The 22,765-nt window shown below is 37.3% G+C and overlaps 1 protein-coding gene across 2 annotated transcripts in view; it reads right to left on the bottom strand.

The window, feature by feature from the left end:
• The window catches only part of Hacl (2-hydroxyacyl-CoA lyase), a 115,181-nt gene that overhangs the window by 14,947 nt on the left and 77,469 nt on the right, over positions 1-22,765 (bottom strand). For both annotated transcript variants that reach the window (XM_067136416.2, XM_067136417.2), the window contains 2 exons: positions 19,699-19,774; positions 10,127-10,216 (listed from right to left, as the gene is read on the bottom strand). In XM_067136416.2, the coding sequence (XP_066992517.2) occupies positions 10,127-10,216; positions 19,699-19,774 (166 nt within the window). The remainder of the gene's footprint in view (positions 1-10,126; positions 10,217-19,698; positions 19,775-22,765) is intronic.

The raw sequence follows: 22,765 nt of genomic DNA, 5'->3' as shown, positions 1-22,765 counted from the left end.
ATTATTATTATTATTATTATCATTCTCTCACTTTTATGACCACATATGATCACTTTAGTCAGTCTATTATCGAAGTCTCTTCGAAGGGACTGTTCGGGCCTTGCAGTCCTCCCAGTACTTTCTCATATTCATTCATTCATTATTTATTTACCATAAATCTTTACAGTATCTATGGAAGGCCAGGGGAAAAGGACAAGCCCCCTACACGCAGTGCCCCCTGACCTTTGAAATAGTTACCTAAATCCTAAAGTAAAACAGTCATATACACTATTTACAGGTAACGTAACAAAGTATAGCCTAATATATACATATTTCACATTTATACAACCTTTCACTCCCTCGTTCATTCTTCCACCTATTCACATGCATTTTCTCACCGTATATGCTTCCTAAAATAACATTTAACTATATTTACTTTTCTACATTTAATGTTGGCGGGTAGATAATTCCAAAGCCGCGCTGAACGAGCAAAAAAACCCAGTTTGTAGAACTCAGTTCGCGCAAAGGGGGGTATAAGACACACCCCTTTGCCTCTACGGACGGAGCTGTAAGATGAGGAGAGTCGAGGGAATGGTGAAAGGTGAATGGCCCCTGTGAGGGACTTGTGTAAGAAGGTGATGTCACTTTGTTTACACAAGGAGGCGATTGACGGGAGGGAAGACGGGCAGCTGTTCTTGTTAATTCATATGTTCCGATTTCCGTGTCCTTTCTGATGTTGAAACTATTCATGTTGTGAGTTTCTTTCTTGTGAGTGTGAAGCAGATGTTTGACCTGTTTTTGTTTAATTTTATCTGTGGTTTTCAGGTGTAAGGCCAATTTCCTTCAGATATTCTCTTATTTCTCTGATCCATCTACATCCTGTTGAGGTATTTTTTGAATTGAGATTATACTGTACCAGTTCTTTTAGAAGTATCCAATCCTGCATATTATGTGTCCAAAGAATCCCAGTCTTCTCTTATTATTTATTTATTTAGTCTGATCCAGGACACCCTAGATTTGCCATAAGACACAGAATAATACACAATAACAATTTTGAGGGAAGATAAAAAGATTAATGTTTAAAAAAATGATAGGTTACAATTAACCATGTTAAATGGCATGAACTCCATATAAATGGTGACGAAGAATCGAAACGGAGTACTCTTTGTACAGGACTTTGTTGGGCACTATCCACCAATGACCATCTTTCAGGTATTTTTTCTTGATGCAGGTTCTTCCCATTCTTCTTTCAATCTTCTTGATTCTGTTGGTCTTTGATTGTTCATTCAAGTGGAAGAGTGTTTCTGCTGCATGTGTGGATTCCAGTTTTATAACTGTGTTGTTCTGTTTTAGTTTTGCATTTATGGATAGGCTTTTTTCTTTCTTTGTCCCAGGTTAACTTTTGTGCTTTTGCCAGCCTGTTTGTTCTTATCTAGACTGAGGTTTTTTCAATTAGGTTATTTGTTATTATTCCTCTGAGGTATTTGAACCACAATAATATTCTTTTTCCAACTTTAACAACATGATTTTGGCATTATTTCCTCTAATTTTTAAACTCACTTCTGCAGACATTACTGCCTCATATTTATGTTCCTGGATGGTGTTGCTTTCAACAACAGTTCTGTTTCCACATCCCAACAGATCACATACTTGCAGTCAGCTCAGTATATAGTATAGTGCAGAATTTCGGCTGTGAAATTTAATACCGTACACGTAGTCAGTAGTAGCGTGTTATAACCACTTTGAGCCTTAATAGTGGGTGATGCCTGGTAGTGACATGGAGAAAGAAGATAAATGTATTTCTGTCCAAGAAAGGAAAACAATTCTGTGATGTAAATTCTTCTTGTCTCACAATTTACATTTTCCAGTTACTTATATCTCTTTCCATTAGTTCTCTAAAAAGCGTTTTATTATTTTTGTTATTGTTCTAAAAAGAAGTTCTTTAAAATGGTAACTAATTTGTAAGCTAGTGAAGAGTTTTAATTAAATCTGTACAACTCAATATGGAATTAAATATCCATAGTGGTGACCCCAACGTTTATCGTAGGGTACCAGTGCAGTGTAGATAGTGTGTATCTAATATTATTCCATATGTATATTATTGTCATGTCAACCAATGAAACCACAAATACTGCAATGCCACATGACAACATGCATACAGACAATGAACAAATAGTGCAAGTTGCAGTTAAAATTCCGCCTATATGGCGTAAAAACGTTAGAATCTGGTTAGTCCAAATAGAAGCTCAATTCGCTACCACTCGTATCACTGCTGAGCTTACAAAATTTAATTACGTTATAAGCTCATTTGAACCAGACATTGCAGAACTATTGAGTGATTTCATAACCAAACCTCTAACACACCTTTCACAGACCTTAAAACACGCCTAATAGGAGAATTTGAGGAATCTGAAGACGGAAGGTTACAAAACTCTTAACAGAACTTGAACTAGGGGACAAGAAACCCAGTCAACTGTTAAGAGAAACGAGTGTCCTCGCTGGAAGCCAAGTAAAGGATAACTTTTTTCGCACAATTTTCTTGCAACGATTACCCTGAAACATAAGATCTATATTAGCCCCATCAAATGACACACTAGACAATATGGCTATTATGGCTGACCGCATATTAGATTATTCTAACCCCACATCTTGCATATCTGACGTACAGTCAACCTCATCTATTACAGAATCATCTTTGCCACAACTAAATCGGATCTCCAGTTTAGAGGCACAAATCAAACGAATGTCACTATCAATCAACAGTATGCTTGAGAATGAAAATCGATTCTGTTCTCGTCCAAGATCACGTTCATCTCATCGTCAAACACAACAACCAGATGGTATATTATGTTGGTATAATTTCAAATACCATGAAAAGGCAAAAAAATGTGTCGCACCATACTCCTTTAGTGCACAGCTTCCTTCTGCTTCGGGAAATGCTTAGGTTCCTCGTTATATGCAGCACCATAGTGATGTGGGCCAAATTACTTCTCGCCGCTTATATATCACTGACCGTTCTACTGGTACACGTTTTTTGGTGGATACAGGAGCGGATATATCTGTGATTCACCCTGCTGTTCAAGACAAACACAGGACTTCTAAACAAATTCTATATGGTGCAAATGGAACACCCATTCAAACTTACAGTGAACGTTTAATCAAAGTTGATTTAGGTTTGAGACATTCATCCACTGGCCATTCTCTATCGCTGATGTCCAACAACCACTTCTTGGTACCGATTTCCTCAATGACTACGCATTGCTAGTTGACATCAAACAAACACCTCATTGATAGTACTACCTACTTTTCAACAATCGCAACTTCAGCACAGAATTCAACCCCAGAAAGTATACTCGTGTCAGAACCTCATAACAAATATTCAGCCATTCTTAAGGAATATCCTACCAAGCTTGCTAGCTGCAGTCGCTTAAGTGCGACCAGTATTCAGTATTCGGGAGATAGTGGGTTCAAACCCCACTGTCGGCAGCCCTGAAGATGGTTTTCTGTGGTTTCCCATTTTCACACCAGGCAAATGCTGGGGCTGTACCTTAATTAAGGCCACGGGCACTTCCTTCCCACTCCTAGCCCTTTCCTATCCCATCGTCACCATAAGACATGCGACGTAAAGCAAATTAAAAAATACTCGGTACGCAACAGTAATCCCATCTATCGGAGATGAGTGGAACAGAAGACACAAATCATATCACAACAAACAATGGTCAATGTACTGTTATTTTATGAGCTTTCTATATTGTAGGCTATCGTTCCGCGATGTGATTGTATTTTACGTAAATAAATATTACACGAGAACACGTTCATTTCCTTATATAATTTACTTTATTCACACTGTATGTCACAACACACAATTATACAGTCGCATATGACACTATATATAACACTCAATAGCGGAGTGCCCTGAAGTCGATTCTGACCAGTACAGATATCAACAACACTGACTCGTGCACTCTCCTGAATTCCCCACCTCACTCACTCGAGTCCAATACTCTGACTCCACCTCGGAGCCCAACAGTCATTCCCAGTCCATCACTTGCCTGAGTCCTAAGAACTAAGAACTTAGAACTAACTTCACTGACTGACAGCTCGATATTTATACTACTCGATCAACCATCTAGAATGATCGACTTCTGGAAGAGTTCTTACAACACTCTAAGGGAACACACTCGAAACATCGAATGTGTACTCGGACATTCCTTTCCTATTTAAAAATGTACATGGAAATATCTACAACATTCGTAATGTCTCTAAATGTATCTGGATAATAAAACACTTGTAACATACTTTGTATTTACGTACATTTCAATACGGACCTAACATGAGAATTATAACATGTAATAAAACCTTGCCGTAAGTTTCCAGAACCCTTCATATATACCAAATTATAGTACAATAAGTCTAACATACGAACATTATGGAATTTTCTACTGCTTTCGACTCTATAGATTTTGAGGTTATACACAATACGTATTTGAGGTTATACAATTCTATACTACGTATTTACAGGGAAATCATATATTAATCATATTTCACATTTAATAAAAGATAATTTAGCCTTAAATAAACTATAATTGAGATATATTAAACGTAATAATTGAAAGTTTTACACCAGTTACAGCGTCGTACGTACGACAAGGCCTTCACACTTAGTTTTCTTTTGACTCTGTGATATTAGGGCATCTTATAGAATTATTTATAGCGTAGACTGTAGTTTCTTATTCCCACCTTCGTATACTGATTTTCATTAAATTCCGTTCGCCTATTTTCTCGTTGACTCGGCGCTGATGTGGACTTAAGCAACAAAAATCCAAATTCATGAATATCTCTGTTATCATAGCCGGGACGGTAAAAATATATAAGACATAAATGATGGAAAATTTAATACTATATGACTTTAGTTATGTAGTATTTATCGACAGGACCACTAATAACATAAATATTTAAGAATTACAGACAGACAGACAGACAGACAGACAGACAGACAGACAGACAGACAGACAGACAGACAGACAGACAGACATTACGGAAAATTAAAAAGTGAATTTCCTTGTTACTGTGGACATAACTGATACAGAAATACCATTCTTTTTAAATTCTGAGCAATGTACAGACAAAACTCTTATTTTACAAGATTTGGCTTGTAATTTTATTGAGTACTTCCAGACAAAATCTATTAATATGACAAACAATGAATGCACTCTTCCTTAGCAACATATATATGAGAAACTATGAATATGTAAAGGGATTCTTTTGGAGAAATTAAGAACTTAGGTATCTCTTTTTATTTTATTTTTTTGTTTTGCAATTTACTTAACTGGTGATGATGCGATAGAAAAGGCCCAGGAGTGGGAAGGAAGTGGCTGTGGCCTTTATTAAGGTACAGCCCCAGCATTTGCCTGGTGTGAAAATGGGAAACCACGGAAAACCATCGTCAGGGCTGCTGACAGTGGGATTCAAACACACTACCTTCTGGATGCAAGCTCGCAGCTGCGCACCCGTTACCACCTGGTATTTAGGTATCTAACTTGCATGAGAAATAAGATCCAAAATTTCAAAGAAAGAGAATTCATGATTGTAAAAATTAAACTAATAAACAACTTAAACGAAGCGTTAGTGACTTTACTATAAATATCTGTTGAGATAGAAAAGATATTCAGAATGGAGGTTTCTTTTATTTTATAGGACATTTCCATTTGCCAGGACAGAAAAAACAGTTCTTCTGACAACTAATAATTAAATTTCAGAACCAATATTTTTAGACTGGGTTATTGACTAGCATATTACAGATCAGAGTGATTATGGTTCTAAACAAATGGTGTGGTTTGTTTTGGTTCAGTTCTGCTCTGTTTATAAAGAAAAGTGACAGCCAACACTTGAAAGGATGAAAATACTAAGAAGACAAAGAATTATTTAGGATATCAAATACCTTAACCCTACAAGAGCCAACATTGTATGCCTGTCTGTAGTGCCAGGATTAAAAAATTGATGTTCATAAAAGTCGCGATGAAGATACATAAGACACACATTAAGTTGTCAAGCATAGTTTGAAGTTAACTTTTACTGCCGTATGGAGTTCCATATCTATGTAAGTATTCCATGTTATGTATCCTCTTTGCTTTGGATTTTCAATGTTTACATGTGATTAAGATGGCGACTTGAGATGGCAATATTGATCTTATTGCGGAATTAATAGATGAAGAAAGGGATTTTAGTGATATGGAACATGGTGAAACTAATAGTAATAACACAAGTAGTGACAGAGGTAGTGAGCCAGAGCATACTCAAATGCCGGAAAAAAGGTGATTGCGTGACTCCAAGGATGATGTACAACTTAACCTATCCAAACTTCCTGTTTTACATGTCTACTCATATTATTTCCTATTGTGACCTTAGTTCTGCAAATATTCCAACCGAACTTTTACTAGTGACTGAGAACATATCAAAGAACAATTCGTATATATTACATTTTAAAACTTAGATAAGTGTTCTTCTAGCAATTTTGCCTTGAGTTTTGAATTGTTTCAAATTTTATTTCGTTTTTCAATGAAAACTATTTGATTACTTTTTGAAAAATAAAATCAATAATAATTGGTTCAAAGAAGTTCAAAGAATTGGGTATAACTCGGCAACAAATAAAAGACAGAAAAGAGAAGAGGATTTTGAAGAACAAAAGCATAAGTCTCAAACTAAAAACAATGGAATAGAAACAATATACTTCATTGGACACACAAAGGGCTTCCAGGTCGGAGAGGATGAGAAAGTTCTGGGAGAAGAAAAAGAAGAAATTAACTCAAATGTATTGATTTAAGTGCTCCAATGTGGGCGTAAAATATATAAATAAATAATAAATAAAAGGTTGAAAATACTAACACAACAAAAAACTATTTAGGGTATCAAATACCTTAACCCTACAAGTACCAACAGTCGCGATAAAGATACCTCAGGTGACATCTACTGATGTAAGACACATGTGATTGTTAGGTCTTTCCATTTCCTGAATAATGTATGGCCTAGAAAAAATTAAACAACAGAATTTGCTCTAAAAATTCATATATGTAACATAATTTTCAGAAAAAAAGATTGTGGTAACGGTTAGCATTTAATCCATAGGCTACAAATTGCAGGTTTATGTGCTGGCACTACTGAATATAAAGGTGTCACTTGTAGGGTTAAAGAGCAGAGCCTTACTATTTTCCCTACATTACACACTGACCGATCTCTTGCACCTCCTCCTTGGAAAGTTAAGTCTGCCTACAATCTACCTGGAACTAATCAACAATGCTAAACATCAGACATATAAATCTGTTTATCAACAATTATTTATAATGAGTAGGGCTCGGATGTTTAGGAAAAGACATATTTTTTCTTTGTCTCTATTTTCTTGCCTGATTGAATTTTGGTGCAAATCGGGTGATTATCGTCACAATTAAATGATTTTTGTCATATAAATGCATATTTTGGCTACTTTTTGTCATAAGGTCATATTTTGAACTATTTTTGTAGAAACGTCATATTTCGGTGGTTTGGGGATAGCTGTAGCTGTGTAAAATCATCGTCAACTCTCCGAATGAGAACTCGTATTCACAAAACTGCTTTTCTGTATCACATCTGTAGTTAATACAAGTGGAATACTCTGCCTCTTCTATGAAAATTGCACAGGAATTGTTTTCCAACAGTTTGTCAGAAAGTCTGGCGTATATTAAGTCGAACTCTGAAATTATATCGAGTGCAATTGCTTGTTTAGAAGTTGGTAGCTTAGAAATTCATGCAAGTATTAAAACTGTGAGAAGTATTGAACTTTCAGCACAACAATCACATGGAATAGTTGGCGTTAGTGTAAACGGAAACTTCAAAATGGGCTTAATCCAAGTGACGGTTTTTGCTGTGTGTGCAAGATAAATGTTCTTAGAGGAGAAGGTACCAGTACATTTCAAGACTAGTACATAATCGACAGCAGTGATTTAACATTATTTAAATGTGCACTAATAATGTCTTGTGACGTAAAAAGGAGCTTCCCTTCTTACAAGAATGTGTTAAGTGATAATCGGAGGTCTTTCGCGCCTGATGCTTTGAAGATGAATCTTGCCACATACTTCAATACCACCCACAGAAAAGAATGAAAAAGTTATGTAAGTTTGCACCATTTTCCCTGCTGCCCTACAATAATGTTGATATACAATAACAAAGTTTTATTATGAATCCACCTGTTCAATACATTATGTATTGAAACACTGTGGGCTATTTTTTGGTCTTAAACATCCGAGCCCTAATAATGAGATTTGTGGTAGACCCCCCCCAAAACACAGAATTTATAATGATGCATCAAATCCACCTGTTCAATACATTATGTATTGAACATTATGTATTGAACAGGTGGATTCATAATAAAACTCTGTTACTGTATATCAACAGATTTCAATATGGATTAAAACATGAGATTAGTCACTTGCAACTACCATAATGTATCGACAAAAATCTACTTAATTTGTTTCGTGGTGCTCAATTTAAACTTTAACGCATTTGAATAGTATTAATGTAATCTGGGCTTAAACGTTCCAAAATATTTCTTTAAAAATAGATTGATTACTAGTTTTCTCGTATTTCAAACCTACAATGAAGGGTGCAAACATGTTTTGCCTTTTAAAATTTGTGTGATCTGATAATCTTAGCAAACTTAGTACTTTATAGGTATGTATTCACAAATGTTTGACAAGTGAATCGAGGACAATAGACTGTGAATAACTGCTAAACATGCATATTCAGAACATTGATTTGAAAGTAAGAATAAAGAATTTAGTTAACAAATACGTATCAAAGGAATTGCAGTTTCGATTTATAACTTATTTTAAAATGGATATATTTAGATTAATCATTTTTGGGTCATATTTTGTAATTTTTACATCATATTTAGTCACTTTTGACGTCATATTTGCTTGCTTATTTGGGCTATTTTTTGGTCTTAAACATCCGAGCCCTAATAATGAGATTTGTGGTAGACCCCCCAAAACACAATAATTTTTAATGATGCATCAAAATGCAATGAAAGAAATGGTTGTGCCATAATATACCTTAATCATAGCATGCTCTTTAGACTGCCTGACTTCTACAGTGTCTTTTCTAATGAACTCTTTGCATTGAAACAGGCTATGCTACAGATTCTATGAACTATTCCAATTAATTTGTAATTTGTTCTGTCTCCAAAATTCAATTTCAATTAAAAACTCCTCATTGGCCCTTATTCTCACCAAGGAAATTCAGTTCTTGACTCAAAAAAAAAAAAAAAAAAAGAATGCAGGAAAACATGTTAACGTAATGTGGATACCTTCACACAATGGAATCAGAAGTAACGAGTCTGCTGAGATCAGGCAGTGAAAGAGGCTACAAGGCATCCTCTGAGTGACCCAACAATACCAATACCACACAGAAACATAATCACATATGTTAAAATATTGTTATGTCAACAATGGAAGATGGACAAACCAGCCATTTCAAGAAGCAAATTTCATGAAATAGCATCCAGTTCCATAACACAGTATCCAGCTAAGAACTTTAGCAGGCAGGATCAGATTTGAATGTCAGGACTGAGGATAGAACACTCAAAGCTGAACCATAGTTATCTTCTATGAAAGGAACAACACACTATCTGCAATGTATGTAACTCACCATTTAAGCACATAGCTGCTGAATGAAAACTGTAAAACGAATGGCAAAAGTGCCTCACTATTCCTAATGAGCTTCAAAATATACTTAATACTCCTTCACTTCTTCTTCTTTCTTCTCCTTCTTCATCCATTCCCTTTTCCAGATTCTCTCTGGGTAGGGTGGTGTACCAAAGCCCTCCACCTTACTCGATCTTTCCACCATTCCTCTTCTAGTATATGACAAGTGTACTCCTTCACTATGTCTCTAAATTATTAATTTTTTTAAAGATTCTTTTTTTATTACCAAATATAAAGATTGTATTTTCACAGGTTGTACATTTAATGTAATCCTTTTGTTTGTGTAGAACTTCTTGTTATTTTAACATCTGATGTAAGTCGCAACAAGATTGAGTTAAAGAAGTGGCTATAATGTTTTAAATTTTTCATGAAAAAGTAAACTCAGATATAACAGTAGGTAATGTTGAAATTACCTGCATCGAGTCTGTGCCTTGGTAAAGTGTTCAGCAGAATGGTTCGCCCAATGTCCATTGTATTGGCTCCTTCACTCACTATCATACAATCTGTAAACACAAAAGATGCAATTTTAAAATTAATTATCTACTAATATAGAAATGTATTTTTCACTATTCATAAAAACTGAATAGAATATCTTACTGTTTCACAACTATATTTTGGAAGAGAGGAAAATAAAACATTATTCACAAAAATATAAATATGTAAGAACACAACTCGTTCCCCAGTGTACAAGTGTTTTTGACTGAAATTCTTCACCCATGACCCTTATTCACGCGTATGTCAGGTATTCAGCCTGAGGTCTGTTTGCTCCTCAACAGCTCTGCCAGCAGCTGTCAGAGATGGCTTATCAGAAGCCTATTTATGAGGCACAGTCTGATAACTGCATACGGGAGATAAATCTCTACAATGGAATTAAATAAGCTCACCTGCATACACCCAGCGTCAGTGGGTAGGGTCTGACACATCCCACTCTGACGAGTCTAGTGTCAGACCTAAGACGAAACGCTGGTTAATAGAGCAAACGCCTGAAAAGCCTTACATCTGATATGTTTTTGACATGCTCTATTGGTGAAAAATATCTAATTCCCTCCATGGGAATTTAGAATTTTCCATAGAGATGGCCTAGGTATCACTAACGAGGTATACTAGGGAAATGAGAAGTGAGGTAGTTTCCTGTTGCTTTCCTCACCAAGCCAGAAGTTGCTACACATATCAGTCTGACAAGCCCAACGAAATGCATGTGCCAACCAACCATACAAGCGACATTTTCACACCATTCATAACAGGAACTGGCTCCATAAGGAATAGTATAACTAGCATTGCTCTTACGTCAATCACCTTCATGATATCAAAGCCCAGGACTGAGACAGGTCAATGAAATATCTCAACATGTTTCACAGAATAATAGTTGATAAATTCATCACTGAAGACGAGGAGACTGAATATCGACAATCTTATAATCAAGTTATTCTGTGTCTGGCATTTCAGAATTACTTCTCTTATTTGATATTAGGATTAGAGATGTGTTTAGCGATAATAATAATAATAATAATAATAATAATAATAATAATAATAATAATAATAATAATAATAATAATGGCATGTGGCCTTCAAAAAGGCCTCGTGCAGGTGTTTCAAGTTGACAACCATTTAGGCAACATGCACATCAATGAGGATTGGGCCCTACCTATGATGAATTCTAATGATGAAGACGGCACACACACCCAGCCCCTGAGCCATCGGAATTAACCAATGAAGGTCGGGAATCGAACCTGAGACCCCCTGGACCAAAGGGCAGTATGCTAATCATTTAGCCATGGAGACAGACTGTATAGCAGTAAAAGGATGCTATACGGACTTTTAAGAAGGAAGTGAAAAGAGTTTATATAAAGCAGGTGAAAGGGAAAAAAGGAAAGATAACAATACAACAAAAGGAGATGGGGAAAAGATGGTAGAGATTGATTGTCAGGAGACAGAATCCAAGAGTGAAATCCCAATTAAAAAGGGGGAAACTGCTGTCAAACTAATGAAAATGGGAAAATCAGCATGACTGAATGAAATTAAACTGTGTGTGGAAATGATAAAAGCAGCTAGACTCACTGATCTACAATGGCTGTACAGGCTACCGTATTTACTCGCGTATTAGACCCCCCCCCCTTTTTTTCCATTTTATAGTCAAAAATGTAAGGTGGGAGGGTCCAAAATGCAAAAACTTCACATTTTTGCAGTGATCACATGGCTTCTAGGCTATAAAGAGCTATAAATTATAAATGTAAACATTTTACACTATTCTTTAACAAACTTATGAAAGTATCTGAATTATACTGGATTTTTTTCGTTGGAAGGCATTATTTCTAAACGTAAAAAGACAATAAATGGTGAACACAACTTTTAGGACTACATATAAAGTAAATATAGTCAGTTTTTGTTACTCATATCACGTCATTCGTTTCATCTCGTTAATTCCTCTGATCAAGTCGACATCAAGAAGGGCATACGGTCGTAAAAACTCGCTAAGAAGATTCGTTTTACTTCATACTCAACCCCGCAGAGAAAAGGGATATTATGCAATACCAATACAAAAGAACTTAATGGCCAGTCATTTGTCTCTGTCATCTGAGCAGTACGCCTACCACACAGTAAAACCGAGTAAACCTAATCACTGCTTTCATTTGAATTATTGTCTTATACCGCCAACTTCCCTGCTACTGGCATGTCGTCATTCCAAATGACATCATCTTTACTGCCATCTCATCAGCCATGCACTGTCATCGAGAACATTCAAGGTCCCATCTTTTTGAAAAATTTTAAAAATAGTTTTGTTCCAGACTATAGAGTCCAAATGGTGAGAATCTATTTCCTAATGGTTTCTGGAGATGGCCTCTGATATTCCCAGTTGGTATATGTGTAGCAGAAGCCACTCCTTTCGAATAAAGCCGTGCTGTAGAAAGCGTGCCAAACCACCAGCTGATAACTAGTGTATGTTATGAGTTGTACTTCTGAATGTAATACATAGTGACTGGAAGAGTTCTTTGGATAAATGCGACTATTGAAAGCCAAACCCTTATCTTTAAGTATATTTCATGCTTGTTCTCCACATTCATCACTATCAGGATTTACCTAAACAGCTGTAAATGAGATAAGAGAAACCAGATTGTTTAGGTTATGTATACTACCAAGTGCCTGGATAGTGCCAGACGTCCCACGACGGAAAGGTTAAAAATAAATAACAGGAAAGTTTTCCGCATTTATGGATATATACAGATGTGGCGGTAATGCGTTTTATTTTCATAATGTTTCATTTCATACAATCGTAGTCTCCATTCTCTTATTAACATATAGTATGTTTTGTTTGGCATCTCCAAAAATCGTTAAGTGGGGACAAAAAATTATTATTATTATTTGTGAGGTATGTTGGCAAGTAAAACAATCATTGTGATTGGATTGCTTTTATAATGTTTTAAAACTACTTCTCTCCAAAATAACCTATATTGGCCCGAGTTACGAGATATTAAACGATTAAATGATCTCGCCTGCTATATTAATATCAACAACTTTGATTATTTCTTAACTAAAGTAAACTCATTTCCTCATCCTGAGGTGGTGCAGCTCTTTTTAGACAGGCCCCCAATGAAGGGGAGTTGAATGTACCATTTTTACAGCATATCAACCTTCCTGCCATTCGTAAATCTCTGGCAGTACGGTACAGGGAATCGAACTCAGGCTCCCGAGAATGGCAGCTAATTGTGCTAACCATTACGCTGGCGGACATTCTTAACTGCAAAACAAAGACATATATACATGACTGAAGCGTGCTTGCAATGTGCAGGTCGGAAGAAAACTATTCACCTATTTGTGCAACGTCATCAGAGCTGCAGAAGGCCTATGCTACGGAGGTGGACATTTCTTAACTACGAAACACAGACGTACCGCAAGACTTCGACACATGTTTTCATTCCGTGGGGCATACGGACAAAACTATTTGCAAATTTGTGTGATGTCATCAGAGCTGCAGTAAGGCTTGTACCCATTTCGAAGTAGAATCATTGTTCTTCTCCGATGAATTACGTTCAGGGGTCTTGCATGCGAGAATTTTTTTTTTCATTTTCTTTGTCTTGAAAATCCAGGGGGTGGGGGGCTCTAATACATGAGTAAATATGGAATTTAGATGTACATTTGGAAAGAATAATCAATACCAAATGACTGGAGTAAAGGAGTAATAACACCTATATTTACGAAGATATGGTGATAATTAACAAGGGATCACACTCATATCTCAGGCAGCAAACATACAGTAGAAGTCCGCTATAGCGAGTACAGCATGTAACGAGAATCCCGCTATAACGCCAATTTTTTGCTGTCCCTTCAAAATTCCTATATTGAACTGTGTATTATCCTTCGGTTACAGCGAGAGCCCTATCACTGACGCATCCGTTAATACGAGCGCTAAAGCGTGCGTGATTTTTTCCCGTAACCAATATTTATGCACCCCAGCGATTATGTTACATGCGATCGATTACCTTCGGTATAGTTTCCTCGCTATTTCCACTAGCAAGTTCTCTCGTTGACATTCGAAGGCAATATCGGGGTCGATTAGTAATACCCGTCGACTGCTGTTCCATAAAGAAAATTCGAAATGAAAGAGAGTATTTTCGTAATAAATGCGTAAATAACGTGTCTGATAACTGTTGTTAACTCATTAAAAGTAAAGACTGACTAAACGATCACTTAATTTTAATGCTAAATACTGCAATTAAGTAAAAATGGGATAACCTCGAGATGTGGCAGAGTGCATAAATGATTTCAGAGGTTAGTTTATATTTTCTCGCATCTGGTTAAATACTGGCACTTGAAGCGTGTTTTCATCATAAGTTAGGATAGGTGACGGATGCTGTTTGAATAAGAAAACTGACACGTTTGCCACAAAATGCGATCAATAATCTTCGGTACGGTAGGCTATAGTTTTCTCACTATGTGCATTTGCAAGCTCTCTCGTCGAAATTCGAAGACGATGTTGGAGTCGATTAGTAATATCCGTCGACTGCTGTAATCTAAAGAAAATTCGAAATGAAAGAGCATAACACGTTTTCGTAATTAACGCATAAATAACGTGGCCAATAGCAGTTGTTAACTCGTTAAAAATGAAGGCTGAAGTTAAGCAAGAATGTGATACACCTTACAATTTGGCGGAGTACATCACTGATTTGAGAGGATAGTTCATATTTTCTCGCGTCTAGTTACATTTTGGAAAGGCTATTCACATGTAAATTTTTAGTGAGGAGGTTATCATTTCTCTACATGCATTACAAATATGTTTTCATTATACATATACGGTTAGGTTAGGCAACACCGTTTGAAGAAGAAATCTTGAAATGTTTGCCACAGAAGCCTCTAAGTGATACCGTATTTCTCCGAATCCAAGACATCGTTTTTTTCTCCGAATTTCAAGCAAAAAGAATCAAGGGTTGTCTTGCATTCCTGGCCTAACAGTAATGAATACCACTGGCAAACTACTGCGGTAACCATGCTGCTTCTTTTCACTTCCGCACGCGCACGCACGCACAAAATTCACTGACAATAAACGACCGCCTCTTTATTATACATCGTTAGCTACGACAACCGGTTGTAAAGGCCTGTGTAACGTCACTGGATCTTGGGAAATAATGAAGAGAGAATAACGTTCTATTATCCTCTACAGAAACATTTCTCAAATCTGTAGAATGGCATCAAAACTGCGAGCTTTCGAATTCTTAGAAAGGCCATGGCTACTCAGTGGCAGAGTTATAACGCGTCTACTGTACCTTTAAAGATAAAAATTTCATTGTTCCGTATTGAAAGTATTAACGTTAAAATTGAATAATTGAAAAAGAGGTTCAACCTATTCAATACATAAGAGAAAGAAATGTAGTGATTACATTCTTATTTAATAGTAATTAGAAATGGGACCGGCTTCGACCCTAGTCCAGGTCATCATCAGCCATTCAAAACATAAAAAACAAGAAAAACAATGCATATGAAAAAGAAAAAGATTAAGTGAACTCTGGATCGGTATAAGATGAAATATAAAATGATGATGGGGATAGAAACTGTGAGTCACTTAAAAGAAAACAGTACGTAATATTATAAATGGTAGTACGGCACACGCAATGATAGGTAAAGTCTCACAATGTTTATGAACAGTGGAGAACGGTCAAATGGGTCAGTTTTTACACACCGTCAGGTACAAAGTCACAACACTATCGAACAACATATGAAGATCTATAAATATGTTGAAGTCGAAGACGAATAGATTTATAGAAGCAAACTGCCAGCTCCCGGTGATCAGCGCAACACACTCAAGGTCATGCGCTGTGGTCTCGAACGCCAAAGTAGAATGGAGAATACCACTTTTTCATATGCATTGTTTTTCATGTTTTTTATGTTTTGAATGGCTGACGATGACCTGGACTAGGGTCGAAACTGGTCCCATTTCTAATTACTATTAAATAAGAATGTAATCACTATATTTCTTTCTCTTATGTATTGAATAGGTTGAACCTCTTTTTCAATTATTCAATTCTACTGTACCTGACTCTTGGTAAAATTAAGTTTTATAGATAGGAGGAACATTTTTGTGATGGATAGTCGTTTTGTAAAGATACACGGAACAAGTATTGCTGGCAAATTAACAATGGGTTCTCGTCGATATTATGATGCCAATTTTAAGTTAATGGTTATTAAACATTCGATAATGTAGAATAATTGTGCATAGGCCTAACTAAAGCCAATATTTGACATTAGCGTGAAGACAAAGATAGCTAAAAAAAACGCGTACTGTACAAAAAATGCGACAAGGACGCTTTAAAGAAGTCGAAGATGAAACTGTGAGGTACGTGCATGAAAAACTCAAGGGCAGAATGGCCATACCGTGGCACAATACTCTTTCCTTGACCTTCAACGTCCGCGATTAGGCCTATACATCGCTAGCCCCTGAAGTTGGCCAAACCCGGCAAGCAAGACGTGCACGTAGTGGTTGCTGGTTATATCTGACGCTGAATAAAAGTAACAGTTTTATAGGCAGCAAGAATATTTTCCTGATGGATCATCGTATTGTAGAGACGCATGGAACAGGCACTGCCGGCAAATTTTCGACGGGTTCTCTTCGGTATTACGATGCCAATTTTAAGTTAATGGTCATTAAACCCACATAAATAAAGAATAACTGTGCAGCCGCAAAAAAAAAAAAGACGGCATAATGACAGCCAATGTTCAGCATCTAAAATGCGTACTGTACAAACAAAGGTACAGTGAAACCTCGATTCTCCGTTTTTCGAGGGACCATGAAAATAAAACGTACAACACGGGAAAACGGAACATCCGGGAATGAATGAAAACCATCAACAATTTGGCTAAACATCACAAAAATGAAATATGTATAATTATAATCTTACAAAAACTCCTAAACCAAACCAAACTACAGCCCCAGTGGGACTTTGCCTGCCAAGCGACCGCTGTTCAGCCCGAAGGCCTGCAGATTACGAGGTGCACATGGTCAGTGCGAGGAATCCCCTCGGCCGATATTCCTCGCTCTGTAGATCGGGGTCGCCATCTCACCATTAGATAGCTGCACAATTAAAGGTAATCACGTAGGCTGAGTGGACCTGGAATCACACTTATATCCAGGTAAAATTGCCTGACCTTGTCGCAATCGAACCCGGGCCCTCTGGATGGGAGGCGGGCATGTTAGACCGCGAAACCGCATTAATTACCGATACGCGAGTTCAAAATCTCGAGACTTTATATTCAGTTTTACAGGGGAATCTTCGTCAGTTTCCCGTGAAAACAACTTTCAGTTCAGCAACTTTGATTAGCCTAGCCAAACTCTTCGAAAATTCTAATAACACCAAGCCAAACGACAATCGACCACAAGTAGTTTTTAATTCTCTCATCTAATAAAATAAAGCACATTAGATACAAAAGCACCCAAAATGATAGCGAAACCCGTTCATTTCTTAATCTTTCATTGTAATTTGGTCCCCGGTATACTGTTCGTAGTCAGTTTCTGAAAATCTCGTACCGCGCAAATTAGGTCTACATCGACTTTTTAAAGGTTATGTTGAACTCGAAAACATGGTTTCAAGTATCAATTCTTAAAAGTTCTCGAATGCATTATATTCAATTCTGCGCGTCACAAATCCAATCAAATTGGAAAGATAAAAGAAATATCAAAACTTCAGAAATTACGGTTATTCGTGACCTTGAGGTCATCTGTAAAGCGCGCTCGCTGCACATGTCAGTACGAGTTTGAAATGATACCAACCATTTAAAATGTAACGTGCGCAAATAAAACGACTGCGGTTTTTTGGTATTTTAACACGAAAACGTAAAATTTCCAGTCTTACAGTAATAGGCAATCCCAAAACCTCCCATGGCTTTCTTTTTTTAATTTTTTATGTAAGGTGCAACATCTGTTTTGGTCTCGCTAACATAATCATGTAGGATAATATCAAAAATACTGAATTTGTTTTAAGAAGGAGCAGTTTCGATTCCTGCCTGAAAGCCCAGTTACTCTGCAGTGCCCTGAGCAAAGTGCCGAAAACCTCTTCGGCAGTACGAACGAAAAAAATGTAAAAATATAAACATCTAACCCTGGACATAATATGGACGTTTTATAAGTGCGAACATTCGACGAAACTCGTTCCGTCTTCAAGCAGAGCTGTCGAATGCGCCGTGTCTCCTTGCAATTATTGTTGTGGCCACTTTCTGCTTTATGATTTTCCGAGATTCTCTAAACAATACCACCCGAATGCGATGATAAGGTGGTCCCTTATGCAAGTTCACCGCCGATCGCTTTTCCAGTACGGGTAGGCCTACAGTACTCGCTTTAATTACGCCAAGATCTATAAATATGCCATAGCCGTCCTTTCGTGAGATACAGTTTATTAAAAAACGATTGATCGAGGATTTAGCGTTGATGGGACTGGAATTTCTGGACGGTTGATCCGGGAAATCGTTTCTTCGAGGAACGGATAATGCGGGACTTTTACAACGTGATTTAATTACGATGCTCGCGGGACCACGTAATTTGAACGCATATTCCGGGAAAACGTATTTCCCGGGAACGGATAATCGAGGTTCCACTGTATTCGTATGATTTTACAAAGCACTTTTTGAGCCTGATTTACATTTCTGAAAGAAAAAGTGGGGTTCGACTTGGATTCGGAGAAATACGGTACTATAATTTTTACAGAATGAAATTAAACTCTCACTTTCATGAAAAATAACTAACAAGTAAGCCGTAGTGTGGATATCATCCACGGAAACATACGTTTTGAACAAACTGATTGCCTTTTCATACCGATTTTAATGTGTATGGGGGTTCCTCCGACTTTTATATACAAAATCGGCTATAACGACAATCCGCTATAGCGAGTAAATTTTCCGCCATTATCAATTCTCGCTATAACAGACTTCTACTGTATTTGAAAGGGTATTTGAAAAGAGAATGAGAAGAAAGGTGGAAGGACATGGCTTCTGAAATGGATAATCGACATTAGTTAGACCCCATCTTCAGTATGAGGCAGGTAATGGTAAAACACTGGGAATATGGAAGAAATATGGTTGTTACACTCCTTGACTAAGAAAAGGCTTAAGATAGTGTACCCAGAACTGAGGAATGGAAAGTAATGCAAAAGGAAGGATTTGGAAAACAAACGACAATGGGTTAGGAAAGGGCCAGGAGTGAGAAGGAAATGACTGTAGTTTTAATTAAGGTACAGCCCCCGCATTTGTCTGGTGTGAAAATGCGAAATCATGGAAAACCAACTTCAGGGCTGCCAACAGTGGGGTTTGAACTCACTCTCTCCAGAATGCAAACTGATTGATACTTGACTCAAACCACACAGCCACTTGCTTGGTGATAAACATTTAACCAGCACTAAATTCTAGGGTATTCACACTAAATTATGTGGTAGCACAATTTATGGCCTCTTCAGTGTATATAATTTTCATGGCTTGTACATATTTCAGTTCCAATGTTTCTTCTCACCTTTAGGGATGATCTCTTGGATGTGATGGAACACAGTGTAGTAGTTCAGAGGAGTCCTTGTGTCCTGAGCCATAGCCTGATGACAGAGAAGTTAATTTTTTCATTTCATTCCAATACTGGATAAAAACATACAGAAATACCTATAGGGATGCTATTAGAGATTCTAGGATGGAAAAGAGTAGTGGCCAGTAAAAGACAACTATAACTTAGCCCAATTATAAACGGCACAAGGCTGATAAACTGCAAAAAATTCTGCGGGCATTAAAAAAATCATATGAAATTATTTGCATATGAATCTATATTTTAAAAATATTTTCTATTATATTCGAGGAGCATATTGCAGATGGAGGGTGTATTTTAATTTGTTTTCTTTTAGGAGTTTTTCTCCAACAGGTAAAGCGAGAACTAATCATCGTAGCAAGGTGTGGATCCAAGTTACATAACCTGTTCAGGAACTGTACTTTTGGCCATCTCCAGAGTTTCTGTTAATTCTCACGTCATTTTGGACAGAATTTAATGCATACCTTTCAAAGATATTCATTTCTGGAGGTCTTTCACAGCAATCTAGCTTAGCTAAGCTGAGAGGGTGGTAGAATACATCCACAGTATCCCCTGCCAGCCATAACAGGTGACAAAGTGGACCCCGGAGGATCTTGACTTGGATGCATGGCTTGGCAACCCAGGGCCTTAACTGAGTCTGGCACTGCTTTCATTTACCTGTGCCAGGCTCCTCAATCTCTCCTATCCGACCTCCCCAGATCAACTTTTGTTCCCTTCCAACCCCGATTGTATTAGGTTTCTTCTTAAAACAATTATCATCAACCACCACCTAACACGTCTGTGCAGGAATCATATATTATTTTAGAAAATAATAGCATCGAGTGGAAAAAATGCTACTTCTCCTCATCTAATTTTAAAATGTAACCATTCATCTTGATACATTTAATACCATCTTGTAGGTGTTAACAACTTATTTTTCAAACAGTACAACTACATACAAGAATACACATACAAGGATAAGGAAAAAGTAAGCAACCATACACTATCTTATTGCTCAGAAACAATGAAAAGGAAATCCTCTAACTGTCCAAGCAATAGATGCCAAGCAGGTGCACAAATCAGCAATACTGACACTTGGCTTGCAGACAGTTGTAAAATTACAAAGGCACTAAATGGATGGTAAAGGAGGGATATCTGAGCAGTTATCCATTAGCTGCAGGCTGAAAATATAGAACATGTCCATGTTTAGAGGAGCTATACATGGAGAAAAAGTGATACAGTGGAACCTCAAATCTCCTTTTTTGGAGGGATCACGAAAAAAAACGTACAACACGGGAAAACTGAAAATACGGGAAAGAATGAACCATCAACAATTTGGCTAAACATCACAAGAATGAAATATGTATACTTATATTCTTACAAACGCCCCTAAACCAAACCAAACTACAGCCCCAATGGGCCTTCCGCCTACCAAGCGACCACCCTCCGTCCGAAGGCCTGCAGATTACGAGGTGGCACGTGGTCAGTGAGACGAATCCTCTCGGCCGTTATTCCTGGCTCTCTAGACCGGGGTTGCCATATCACCATTAAATAGCTCCTCAATTAAAGGTACCGTAATTGTAGAATGACTGAACCTGGAACCAGCCCTGACCGGGCCAGTAATTGAACCCAGGTCCTCCAGGTGAGAGGCAGGCAAGTTAGACCGCGAGGCTGGCTTCAAACGTTTATTACTGGTATGCGACTTAAAATACTCTAAACTTTACATTCAGTTTTACCGGGGACACTTCGTCAGTTTCCTCTGTAAACTTCCGTCAGATTCCTTTGAAAACTTCTTTCAGTTCCGCAACTTTGATCAGCCAAACTCTTCGAAAAATCTAATACCCGTAACGCCAAGCCAAACAACAATCGACCACAAGTAGTTTTTCATTCTCTGATCTAATAAAATAAAGCACATTAGATACAAAAGCATCCAATATGATGGCAAATTTTTTTTTTTTTTAATCTTCCATTGTAATTTGGTCACCGGTATACTGTTCCTAGTCAGTTTATGGAAATCTTGTACCGCATAAATTAGGCCTACATCGACTTTTAAAGGTTATATTGAACTCGAGAATATGGTTTTGAAAGTATCAATCCTCAAGTTCTCGAATGCATTATATTTAGTTCTGCCCATCACTAATCACAATCAAATTGGAAAGAGAAAAAATATCACTAACACTTCCGAAATTACGATTATTCATGACCTTGAGCTCAGGTGGAAAGTGTGCTCACTGTACAATACCAATATAAATGGTCCGTTATTGGACATTATACATTTTCCAGCTAACTTATTCCTGGTTGCCAGCATTTCGCCCTCGTGTGCAAGGTTGGGCTCATCAGTTGGTACCTATCACACCTACCAAGACGCTGGCCAGTGCATACCGTGGAGGCCACTGCATAGGCTACTTGGACCCACTGGCAGTGCCAATGCACTATGAGAGACTGTCTCTTTACCAAAAATTGATGCCTGCTTGGCCATCAGATGATATAAATGGCATTGGTATTATAAATTTATTCATTCGGGACAAATATTTCAGATTCCCTATGGGAATCAACATCTATATCTCGCTGTACAATTCGGTACGAGTAAAAAATGATACAAAATTTTTAAATGTAATGTGCGCAAATAAAATGACTGTGGCTTTAATAACATTTTAACACAAAAACATGAAATTCCAAGTCTTACATTAGGACGAAAACAGTAATAGGCAATCCCAAAACCTCCCATGGCTTTATGTATGTAAGGTGCAACATCTGTTCTGGACTGGTCTCGATAACATAATCGTATACGATAATATTAAAATACTAAATCTGTGTTACTTAAGAAGGAGCAGTTTTGATACCTGCCTGAAAGCCCTGTGACTATACAGTGCCCTGAGGGAAATACCGAAAACCTGTTTGGCGATACACTCGAAAAAAGTAAAAAAATATACATCTAACCCTGGACATAATGTAGACGTTTTGCCAGTACCGTATGAACATTTCACGAAACTCGTTCCATCTTCAAATAGAGCTGTCGAAATGCACT

The sequence above is a fragment of the Anabrus simplex genome, chromosome 1 (assembly GCF_040414725.1).
Source record: "Anabrus simplex isolate iqAnaSimp1 chromosome 1, ASM4041472v1, whole genome shotgun sequence".
In the NCBI taxonomy this organism is placed as follows: domain Eukaryota; kingdom Metazoa; phylum Arthropoda; class Insecta; order Orthoptera; family Tettigoniidae; genus Anabrus; species Anabrus simplex.
The sequence above is the reverse complement of the archived record's forward strand: the minus strand, read 5'-3'. Positions and strand labels throughout refer to the sequence as shown.